The sequence below is a fragment of the Polistes canadensis genome, unplaced genomic scaffold (assembly GCF_001313835.1).
Source record: "Polistes canadensis isolate GaletaPanama2010 unplaced genomic scaffold, ASM131383v1 scaffold_210, whole genome shotgun sequence".
Lineage (NCBI taxonomy): Eukaryota > Metazoa > Arthropoda > Insecta > Hymenoptera > Vespidae > Polistes > Polistes canadensis.
The window spans coordinates 113,869-126,740 of record NW_014569757.1 but is presented as its reverse complement, the minus strand read 5'-3'; the positions used below and the strand labels follow the sequence as shown (position 1 = coordinate 126,740).

The following is a 12,872-nucleotide window of genomic DNA, read 5'->3' as shown; positions in this document are numbered from 1 at the left end:
TATAATATATCATATATATATACATACATACATACATATAAATGTAGAGATATTTTCGGTAAATGAAATCATAATTAAACATGACAAACAATTTCCAACGATATACAAGATAATATACCTGCTATCACAGTTTATACACTCTACATAGTATAAACATACACATATATATATGTATGATGTACCGGTCTAATGTTTATCTCCTAGGATTATGACGCGTTAACCATCGTTTAAATACATACATATTGCAAAAGATTGACTGTTTATAAATGGGTTTTAGTCTTTTGTTTTTGCTCGTTAAGTAAAAACGATTAGTTGTTTATTAGATACATTTGTTTGTTACTTATTATTCATGAAATAAAAAATATTTCAAAGGATATGAAAAGTTCTACGTGTATATATACTTATGTATATATATATATGTCATAGCAAAGCATAAAATATCCGATTCACTGATACAAAGAATTCTATTGATTGTCAATAAAATATAATAAATATATAGTAGTAGAAATCGTTAATTCAGTAAATGCATTATCGCATTTATACATCGTGATAAGAGATAATATTTTCTGAAAAAAAAAGAAAAAAAAAAATATCTGCGACATTGTTGATAATTACATTCCTATATATTTTTTATATAACACAATATAATACGCAAAAAATAGTAAAAAATTGTATTATTATCTTGGACTGTACGCTAACGAACGCGACAATAAAATTTAATAATATTTGAAAGGTTTCAACAAAATGTAATCTACTTCGAACATAAAAGCAATAATATATATGATAAGTTTTTGCCATACACAGAAGAGTAACGAATAATAAAAGTACACACAATTGAGTTAGTAAACAAATAAAAAGATTAATAAATAAAACTTGATCCATTACAATGACATATCTACTCATGTATTATCGAAATTGTATCATTTCTATTAATCACGATAACTCGTATCACATATATACGTAATATTCTACGTAAGTTACGTTAAATACGTTAACATTAATGAACCAAGGACAATAATTACTTTTATGATAAGAATTATCGTTACCATTTCATCAGACACTTTACATTGATCATTTTAAATTATCAATAATCATTCTACGAATTATCTTAACGTAATTTTAAAAATAAGAAAAGTCAAGAAATTAAAAATAATGATCAGAATCCATTCGCACTTTTTTTTTGAAAAGTTTACGTTTTTTAACAAATAACAAATCGAAGAAATTATTTGTTGTTGACTGATTTTAATCGTTGTAACGTAATTTTAAGAATAACAAAAGTCAAGAAATGCGCACTTTTCCAAAATCCATTCGCACTTTTTAAAAAAAAAAAAAAATTCTTTTCTGTTGACTGATTTTAATCGTTTAAAAACTATCAGAATATATCTGATTATCTTCTCGCCAGCGTTTTAATTTAATTATATATGCATTTACGTACTTTATACTTATTCACTTGAGTCGACTTTAAATGTTAGTTATGCCTCACAGCATAATCATATGATAATTACGGAGGTTGATGGAAAAATACTATAAACGAAGTCAGCCATTCGTTTAATATTCAAAGTTGATATATAACACGTTTGTATATATGGTGTATATGTGTAGGTATTTTTACGCGCATACATAGGTAACGCTATACCTTCCTGCGACATTTTGCATGTGCAACAATAATGCAAAACCGGTAACGATTAAGAGAGAGAGAGAGAGAGAGAGAGAAAGAGAGGAGAAGGAATTTCGTTTTTATAATTACGATTAGAAAATATAAGAATTATTTCATTTGTATAGAAATATTAAATAATTCGTTATTCTTGAATCTTCTAGAAAAAAAAAAACCTCATGACAATTAAATTCTAACAATACGATCTTTCTCTTTTAATCTTCATTCTTCTCTTTTTCCTACTCATAATCATTTGCATAGCACACAACAAACGTTGTTATCAGTGTTATTAAGAAACAGAGTCCTGTGCCTTTTATCATAATCGGATGTATATAATAATTAACATAGATAAATTTTACCGAAATCTTTACCTTTCAACATATATGAATATATATAATTATGCGTGTAGGTTTTTGTGTATGTAAAAGAAAAAAAAAAGAAATAATACAAAATATACAATTTATATATGGAACTAGTATAACAACGTTAGAGTTATTCTTATGAACGCGACAAACGTTAAACATATTTTTTTCTCTCTCTCTTTTTTTTTCTCATTGACATATAATACATATGTATGTATTGTATAAAATGACAATCGATGATGATGCATTGGAATGTGTTTCTCGTAATATTATTATCTATTACTATTGCGTAGAAAAGAAAGTAATTAATCTTGAACGATCGAAAAATATTAAAAATTGATAAACAAAATGTGAAGTGAAGAAAAATAATATTCAAATGAGAAAAATAAAAACTGCGATCAAACTGATTGTAATTCGTATGATTTATATGTTTGTTTGAACCTTGTTGTTGCATGTTGTGTACATAATTATATAAAATAATATAATGTGGTTAGTTTAGGATTTTGTTTACATGAATTTTTGAATGTTAGATAGATGCGTGATCGAACGCGATAAACAAGAAATGTTTATTTTTCTTAAGTTATATAAATCAAATTAAGACTCAACGTGTGGTAATCGGTAGGTAACAAGATGCGATTATATTGTAAATTTGATATGACCTTACACGACTACCATAAATGCTTGTAGTTGCATATCTTTTTTTTTTTTACCATGAAATGGTATACTATTGCGAATTGATACAATTGTACGTATGTAGAAAAAAAAAAAAAAATTAAAAAAGAAGAAGAAGATATATGCAGATATATCATTAATGTTTATTTCACGGATGGTTTCAATATATCAAAATGTATCATATGTATTTTTTGAAAAATATATTTAGTTATTTTGCGACTTAAATTCAATAACAAATCAGTCGAATTAACTATATATTATAAATATTGTATGGACACGTCAAGTATAAAATTGAATTGAACTTTTTGCGTCAGAGTTAATCTTATCGAGTTGTATATATATATATATCTCTGATTAAAAAATATTTAACGTCAAGTTTAAACGTCATGAGTAAATGATTCCCGCTCAAAATGAACTCAAAGCCCCGTCTCTACATACATGTATTTTATTTTTGATCTATCTATATATGTATATAACATTTTGAACAACGTAGTACTACATATATATATATATATATCCTTCAAAAAAAATTTCGTAATCATGGATTCCTTTAAAAACCTCGTGACATGATACGATACATAAACACATTCTCTACTATTAACAAGATTTATGTTATAATAATAATAATTAAACATACACACGTGTCACGATATAATTTGTTCATTATAATGAGATATCCCCCATTAATTCAAATAAAACAGCTCTTTCAATAATCAATCAATTCGTAATAATATTCGATATCGATATTATCGAGAAATCATGGTGAAAATTTTGACGAATATAAAATTTCATTTGATATGAATACAATCCAATTATTATTATATTATTTCTATTGAGAATGCATGCTCGGCAAAAGATCTGAGTACCCTTTGAAGGGATTGCCGACTATTCATATATAATACGCACGTAACGTAACGTACATGCATAACTATACGTGCACGAGGAATTGTAAAGGATGTACGTGTGGTTTATACACCATACAGAAAAGTGCATTTACTAACACACCAACATCCGGATTAACTTGGGGAAGTTAAGGCAAGTTTGTAATGGAGAAAGATACGGAAGAAAGAAGAAGCGGTAGTAATAAGAAGACTTCCAGGAGAAAGAGATGCCAAGAAGGCGGCGTACGTGCGGATAGGCGTGTGTGCAGAAAGTTTCTATATGTGTGTATGTTAAAAAGAGAGAAAGAGAGAGAAAGAGAGAAAGAAAGAAAAAGGATGGAGAAAGAGAAAGACAAGTCTGACGACTGTATACGGACGAGTGCGTTGCCGAACGAGGTCGAACGACTCGAACCTTCTATGGGAGATCCGAAGTATTGCTGCTACTATCGTCACCATTCAAATGGATTTACTTGTCTCTTCTCATAATCGCGATACGCTTTTCGGATATATATATTACCTGTTTACATATTAGAGAAAGATTAATATGACTTTTATTCTATTTTCTTCTTTCATTTTACCGCCAAAATTGTTTTACCCCGGAATATGTTCAATCACTTTTTTTTTTGTATATATTGAAAATTAATTTTCTTTTTTATTTTTATTATTTTTATTTTTGTGACGCGTCTTTTTATATTTGACTTTTTTTTTTCTTTTAGAATTTGCTTTTTCTTTTTTTTTTTTTTTTTTTTTTATATCTCGAGTCATTAAAACAAACCAAAATGATTGATTTAACTTTTGGAATTTTGTAGAATTATATTTAACACCCATTATCTGGATTTGTCTTTCTTTTTCATTTAACAAAGATTTTTTTTTATATTAAATGTCGAATAATAATAAATTATATGGAGGTGTATTGTGACTTTATCAATTTTTGTTTTTTTTTTACATTCAGAATTTTGTGATGTTAATCGATTTGGCAAATGAACGTCTATACATATATATATTATATTAATTTTAAGCTTATCTTTTGATGTATCGCTGAAATAATTGTCTCCGTTATCATTTGGATACAAAATCGTAAATTATTGTCAACGAAAGTTCGGAATATTTTTTTTTAACTTTTTTATTCTTCATTAAATGCATACTTCGATGATGACAGACTTCGAATTTAATTGAGTTCTCCTATTTCAGAAATAAAAATAGAAGGAAAAAAATATATGAATGAAGATATGATTTATCAAGGAAAGAAAGAAAAAAAAAAAATAATAAAAAAGGAAAGAACAAGACTTCATTCATGCATCCTTATTTAATGATAGAAGTTTCTAGTAAAACTGTACGAGGTAAAAAAAAAAAAAAAAAAAAAAAAACAAAAAAAAAAAGAAAAAAGATCTCATGTAATATATCTTTATAGATAAATAGATATAGGAGTTGCATCACGATTAGATAAACCAACCATAGCACGCGATCATATAATACACTTTTCTTTTTTTCTTCTTTTCTTCTTCTTCTTCTTCTTCTTTTTTATTTCATTCGTATCTACTTCTTCCTTTTCTTTCGGCCAAAGGGCACGTATTTTTACAGTCCCGTCTAGACTAAAAAATAGTCAGCCGAATACATTGAAACTCAAATAGAATGGTTTAAGGAATGAGGAGTGGGGATGAAAGGAACATAAAGAAGGACAAGAAAAAGGATAAGAATTTGAATATGGTGCGCATGCCAACGTAAAATCGTTTAACCGTTAAATAACAAAATTCTTCTATACATATATATATATATAAAACTTGTAACACATTTAACAACAAATTATCATAATATAAATAATGCAAATTCATAAGAAAAAGAAATAAAAATGATTAAAGAAAATATGAGAGTTTCGATCAGTGACGCAACTTTTTTGTAAATAGTAACCGTTTGAATAATTGACAAATTTACTGGATAAAATGATTTTGATCGGATCAAACGTTACTTATAAATGTCGCATACATATATATATATGTATTTGTATACACACATATACACATATATCTGTGTAAGGAACATCTAATCGACACAATACAAGACGGTTTCCAATCCGCGGGTAATTCACGCGACTCACCGACTACGTCGGGTCGCCGTCTGGCTTGGTTCTATCCCCACCACTTGGTCAGGAACGCGCCCCGAGAAAAGAAGTGGGCGGTGCTTACGTCCGCAACGGCGTCTATATAAAAGAGACAAACCCCCCGATCTGATTAGCAAACCTTCCAAAAACCCACGAGTATTAACACGTGCATCTACGCGTATCCTTTCACCATCGATAATACTACTACCTTGACATCACAACGATAAATTTGAATATATACAAGTACGACAGATTACTGATCGGATCATATTTTTATTCGATTAAATCATAAATAGTCGTATATATATATATATATTTTTTTTTTTTTAATTTGTATACATTCGATAATTTCAATTAATTTTTTTTTTATTCATCAAAGAATTTCATTGAAGAATAATTAATCTTAACGAAGAAGAGGAGGAGGAGGAGAAGGGAAGATTAACTTAAAGAAGTTGAAGAGAAGAAGAAAAAGAAAAAGAAAAAGAAAAGGAAAGATAATACAGATAAAGAAAAATTCAAGAAGAAAAGCAACAAACGTAGGAATAATAACAGCAACAGCAGCAGTGGCAGCTGGTCGAGAAGAGGTGTGCAGACGTCAGTAAAGTATAGAGGAAGGAAGCAACCGTTGCTGTAAGGCGACTATAACGAACGGTGGTAGTGGCGGCGGCGGTGGTGGTGGTTCTAGTGGTGGTGGTAAAAAGAGGTAGTTACCACGGTATAGGAGCTACGAGGCGTCATTAAGACTTTAGACGTTCCTGGAATCGCGTCACAAGGGTTGAACGGTGATATACCAATCAAACGTGACACATATATATATATATTAGAATCTCGTAATCGTCAAAAGAAATTCCTGAGATTCATCTGTGATTATAGAGTACAGAGATCACACAACAATTTGATTATAATCAAGAATAAAGTGGACTCTTCGATAGAAAGGAAGACATCAAACAGCTGCTAGTTACAAGGAGACACACAGTAGTTACAGTAAATGATTATTTTCTGTTGTCATAACAGAGCCACGTGTGTCGAGTAAAACGCGCACACTCTGTCGTGCCAAGGTTAGAAAAGAGAAGAAACAACAACAAAAAAAATCGACGGAAGTAGTTATATCCTGGGCCGACAGAGGCATCCTGCCAGTTTCTGCGCACGTACCAACCACCCCAATCCCTCTACTTATATTTACTTCTACGTGTAGCACCTGCTATTTGACAGGATACATATCACAAGAATAAGAACCATATCATTAAAAAAAAATAAACCAGTAGATTAATTAATCTACGAGGATCATAAAGGAATCTTTTAAAAAAAAGAAAAAGAAGAAGACAACTATCAACGACGTTCACCGGTACTTAGCCTTGATTGTAGGCCACAACGGCGGTGCAAAGGTGACAGATTGATACTTGAAAAAGAGAGAACCGGCATTACAACGCACAACACGATGCCGTCTAACACGCAAAGGAGACAGATCATGCAACCATGGCCCCTGTGCCTTGTGCCCTTCGCAAAAACGAAGGTAAGCCAAGCTTACGCTACCCTACGATATGTCCTTTCTTCTCTTTTTATTTCTATTTTTTTCTTTTTTCCATTTCATTTCGTTAGTCCACAATGCTTCACTTCTAATGTTAATCGATCGTAACAGTGGTTGTTGTTTCTTTACTCCCTATTATTATTTCCCTTGTAATCATTCATTGAAAAATTTCATATTTATTTTCCATACGGTAATATATACGATTTTTGAAAACATTTATACATATATATATATATTTTAGTTTACACATTATATGCAACACACCCGGCATTTCTCGTTTTGATTTTGCTCCTTCTCCCTTTATCCTTGATCGGTTCACGGCTGGCGCTAGCGTTCCATCTTCGTTCCTCTTTCTCTTTTTCTCTCTTTCTCTTTTTCTCTCTCCCTCTCCTCTCTAAACCTCTGGAAAGTTCCATGATACTCGGCCACTGACACAACGACAACATCGACAACGATGAACGACGACGACAACAACGATGCAACGGTGGTAGTTTCATGTTCATACAGCATCCTCGAGTCCGTACAACATGTGCACATCCTTTTATTTTAACATATCCTACATATATAAACATATCACCAATACGCATAATCTTTTCCACTTCTTTTTCATTTCTATTACTAACTTTTATTTTCTATTTTTGAATTTATCCGTTCCTTTCTTTCGTTTCTATTCCTAATTTTACCATCTTCTAGTTTTTTACTTTTAACAACGCGCGAATCTTTCACGCTTGTTTTTATTCTTATCTTACCTTCATTGGTTTCGGATTGTTTTTTTCTTTTCTTTTTTAAATAAACAAACATTATTACAAGTCTAATATTACCTTTTCATAATTATGATAACAACGGTCTCAACGGGTTTCAACAAAATTATGGCAAGAATATAACGAATTATCTTTATCCCCGACTTTTCGTACTATCGTCGATAAAAAGAATGATTAAAAACTCGAACGTATACAAGCAGATAGAGAAACACAATAACTCGGTATGTTCTCTCTTCCTCTTCCTCTCTCACTCTCTCTCTCTCTTTCTTTCCTTTTACGTTTTATTTCGTACGGCTAACTTATCGTAAATTCTATTTTTACGAATACATGAAAGCAACACGCGATACACGATTCTGAAACGATTTAAGCCGAACTATCCCGAGCGTTTTGTTATACAATTCCGTGACGCACGTTCTAATAATTAAATTTCATTTTTACTTTTCACGAGGAATTTATTTTCTTTTTTTTTTTTTTTGTTTTTTTCCTTTCTTCTTCTTCTTCTTCTCTCTTTATCATTTTTTTATTTTTTAATTTCGCGATACGGCATGTTTAATAATATTATGCGTTTTCTTCGACGCGTGTATTTTTTATCTGGTCTCCACTTTTCTTTTCTCTCTCCTCTCTCCACCTCCCCCTAACCCTCCTCCATCATATTTCTTTTTCATTCCCGTTATTCTTCAATAACTCGTCATGCTCATTTCACAGAGCACATATATATATTATATAAATACGTAAATATATACGACGTCTTCTTACTACGTATGCGCATGAGAAATATCGATTATTTTCAATGGATATATAAATTTATGCGCATGCGCGGACTTGAACGAAAAGCCCGCTCTATTTGTTCTCGCGCCGACGAGACCTTCGAACTTTTATCTCTTTCCCTCTTTTTTCAACTTTTTTCTTTCTCTCTCCTTACCAATGACCTCTAGCGGCATTTTCGAAACTAACAAGAGCGCGTTAAAAACCCCGCGAAAATTTGACCACGTACAAATTTTGTTCCCACGTTTTATTCCGATTTTTCTACGTTTTCACATATCTTTTTCTTCTTCTCGTTCTCGTTCTTGTTTTTATTCTTGTTCTTGTTCTTCTTTTCTTCCGTCTCTATTTTTTCTTGCAATATATTTTTATTTATCTTATATTTTCTAGTTACGTTGACATAATTAAATTCGTCTCGTTTGTAAATACAATTTTTCCAAGATCGTAATAATCTTTCTTTGATTAGCAGGTGGTTTAGCAGGTGTATGGGAATACGAAGATAATATTGTATGAAATTTGTTCGAGAGAAAAAAAAAAAAAAAAAGAATTCATCGAATCAGTTCCGTACTTTGTTGTCTTTTGATCCTGTTCTTTGTCGTTTTTTTCTATTGTTGTTATTAACAATCGTTAATCTCTTTTTTTTGTTTGTATTTTTTATTATATAAATTCGATTATTGTTGTTGAAAAAAAAGAAACTTCTTTTTTGGTAGTTAAATTAATTCGGCTTACATGTAACTACGATTTATAAAAAATGTACAAAAATATTATGATCTTAATTTAAAAAACAAAAAAAAAAAAAAAAACAAAATAAGATAAAATGTTTACAGGTGAATTACAGCAAACGTTCATTAATCGTAAATGTGTCAATAATGAAATTTCAAAGTTTGACTAATCTTACAGGAGACTGTCTGCGGCAGACTTGTCGTCGTTCGCAAAATCATTATGTTTCATTATTTTTTCTTTTTATTTTCCTTTAAAAAAAAAAAAAACAAAATAATGAGTCAATACATACATACATGTAACACAAAAGAAAAATGCAATAAACATTATTGTGTGACCGTTATCCATTAGCTTTATCGATATATCTTCTTCGGACCTATTTCCACTTATTTCATGTCTATTACTATTTTTATTTTATTTTTCTCTAACGACGGTAGGTAGTTAAAAAATAAAAAAAAAAAGGGAAACATTCGTCGCAAACGAGAATGAAGTTTATGGATTCGAAAGCACCAATCATCAATCTATCGCATAAATATTTTAATTAATTACAAATCTATTTTATTTAACAACAAATTTTTCGTAGAATATGCTTTTCTTTTTATCTGTTCAAAGTGATCGTATTTTCAAGCTTCATACGCTTATGTTTTTAATTATGTACAGCATATCGATTTACGATTAGCATATATCACCTGTTAGGATCATGCTCAATTCGAAAAGTCAAATGATTCTATTTGTGATTGTTAAAACTTTTTATAATGATTCTTTATTTATCGTGTGTTATTTTCAAAAATCATTTTATTCTTATCTCTTATAATGTTTTTCCCTTATCACGTATATTACAACAAAATTCATTAACGGAGATATTTCTTTTTTTTCTTTCTTATTGTTTATTAGATTAAATCACAAGTACGCGATTGTTATCATAGATCATTGCAATGTGTCGCATTGTGCTAATGGTAAGAGCTGGTTGCATGCATTCACACGCTTGTACGATGGGTTGCCTAGCGTTAAGGGGGGAGAAAATTGGCATTAATCGTTTACTTGACTTTTACCCATTTTAAAGATTGAAAATTAATAACATTTCTAGTTAGATCCGCACCATACCGGTTTCATGATCTATATGTTTAGAATATGAGGGAGAAAAAAAGGAAAGGAAAAAGAAAAAAAAAAGAATTACAAAAGAAAAATAGGATAGGAAAAAGAACAGAAAAAAAAGCGATGCACAATAGGTTACAAAGTTATCTGATCTTTTTTTCCTTTTTTGACGCATTTGTTTCTCCGAGAATGAAACTTATCGTTGAATACATACACACTTCTCTTAGCGAGTTATTATGCTGCTTCTTCTTCAACACATAATAAATCAAAGACCGGTGCATTGGTAGACATATTGTTCGTTTCGTTAAAGATTGAGTATGCAAGCAAAACGGGTCTTAAGTCTTTTTGTTCGGTGATTAGTCAACTAACAAGGGATCATAAATGGCTGCAATTTTCGATATTCCAAATACATATATAGAGTAAGAGAACAGGAGACTAGTTCGTAGATATTCGGCTTCTCTAAAATTTTCTAACGGAATCTTTATCAGTTAGATCGCGACAATTGTTAGACACGGATAGGATTTTTCCTATAATACTGAAAATCATTTGAATCCATCTTTTAACGACAAATATATATATATAAAAATATATATATTTTAAAATAATTTGAAAAAATAAAAAAATATTATACTCGAAGATGAGGTCAGTGCAACCAACTCATGATTACGTTGTTGACTGTCATGGACGCAGCGCTAAAATGCTTCAAGGGCCACAAGCATCTACGTCGCTGGTACGTCATCAATGTTGCTCTAATGTCTAAATCAAATTTACCCCGCTTCTTCAGCGTATAGAAATTCATTCGACTAGTTCATCGTTCTGCTGTGATAATGAATGTAGTATATATATACATATAATTTATATTAAAAAAAAAAAAAAAGAAAAAGACAGGGATAATTTAATAATAGAAAACCAGAGAAAAAGGAAGCAAATAAAATTAAAAATGATTTAACATTGTCATTGGTATCAAGGTTAAATATTGCAATTTATTCTTGAAAAGATTCAAGTTCAAAGTTTTTCTTATAAGAAAATATTATATTTATCATGGATAGGGGGTTTTTTTTTATAAAGAAAATCGATTTTTCTTTCTCTATTTATGATATAAAAATGATAAAAAAAAAAAAAGAAGAAAAATAATATGCACGATGGACTGCAGTATGGATGCAAACTAGAACCATTGTAGCCTGCACACAGGGTGTAGTACATTATATTTTCCAGTTTTTATTTGTTCTGCATTTTTATTTCAATTATTCGTTCTTTTTCTTTTTCTTTTTTCAAATGATTTACCTCGATGGAACCTTGGCTTGTTAAGATAAAAGCAATTATACCATCATCACCATCCATTCGTCACTTTTGCCTTGCTACGAAACACGCGAGATTTCGTGTCAACAATTTGTTTTTTTCTTTTTTTTAAGGTCATTATAAATTCACGACAAATTCCGTTTCTACGGGAGGGGGGAAAGAAAAAAGAAAAAATTGCACTCGAAGTATGCCGAGTTTTAAAACGAGTTTGCATGCTTAAAGAATTGAAATTAATAAGAATGAAATTATCCTAGTAAAGTAAATCGTAAATTACGAATTCTTTACACATCGATAGTAGTAGTTCGTTGTATTCTTGCATGTCAATAATTTTTTTTCTTTTTTTTTTTATTTAAGAATATTACCCACAGTAGCACGATTAAAATTAATTCGTATTTGATAAATTCAATCCGTCTACACTTTTTAATAACACTTGTATGTACATAATTGTAACATATGTAAATACATATGTTGGTATATACGTCGCGAATTATAATTGGACGTTTTATTTTTATCAACCATTTGCTCAAATTTGTTTCAGATATTTCCGATATTCTCATTCTATATTTAGAAATATGAATAAATATAAATTAATTAAAATTTAAACGCGCACGTTTTTAAACATAAATCATTTCAATTCTTATCAACAATATCCAAATAAATTGAAATACTTTTTAACTCTTTCTATATATTATAATTCAATTATCCTTTTCGGATTCGAGATGAATGAATGAAAAATTACTTCCTTTTCTTTTTTTATAAAGAAGAGATATCATTAGAAAATCTAATTTCTTAAAAAACGAATCGGCCTCGTAATACTTTTGAAATTATCACTAAATAAAAAAACAACAAATTATTTTAAAAATTATCTCTATAACAAATATATACTCTGTTTTTAAGATAAATATTTCTAAAAATTTATAAAAACTTAGTAAAGAAAAAAGAACAAAAAAAATATATTAAATTAAGAAATAATTTTACAGATGAAATAAATAAAATGCAGTATAACAAAAAAAAAAAAAAAAAAAAAAAAAAAAAAAAAA

General features: G+C 29.6%; 2 protein-coding genes across 3 annotated transcripts in view; one reads left to right on the top strand and one right to left on the bottom strand.

Moving 5' to 3' along the window:
• LOC106789998 (RING-box protein 2) overlaps window positions 1–12,872 on the bottom strand; it is a 38,520-nt gene that overhangs the window by 7,668 nt on the left and 17,980 nt on the right. The gene's annotated exons all lie outside the window — the stretch shown is intronic.
• The window catches only part of LOC106789996 (facilitated trehalose transporter Tret1-like), a 22,962-nt gene continuing 15,905 nt past the window's right edge, over window positions 5,816–12,872 (top strand). The window contains exons 1-3 of one of the 2 annotated variants that reach the window (XM_014754607.1): window positions 5,816–5,910; window positions 6,047–7,180; window positions 11,224–11,263. In XM_014754607.1, the coding sequence (XP_014610093.1) occupies window positions 11,231–11,263 (33 nt within the window). In that variant the 5' untranslated portion in view covers window positions 5,816–5,910; window positions 6,047–7,180; window positions 11,224–11,230. The remainder of the gene's footprint in view (window positions 5,911–6,046; window positions 7,181–11,223; window positions 11,264–12,872) is intronic. The other variant, XM_014754606.1, reaches the window with a different exon arrangement.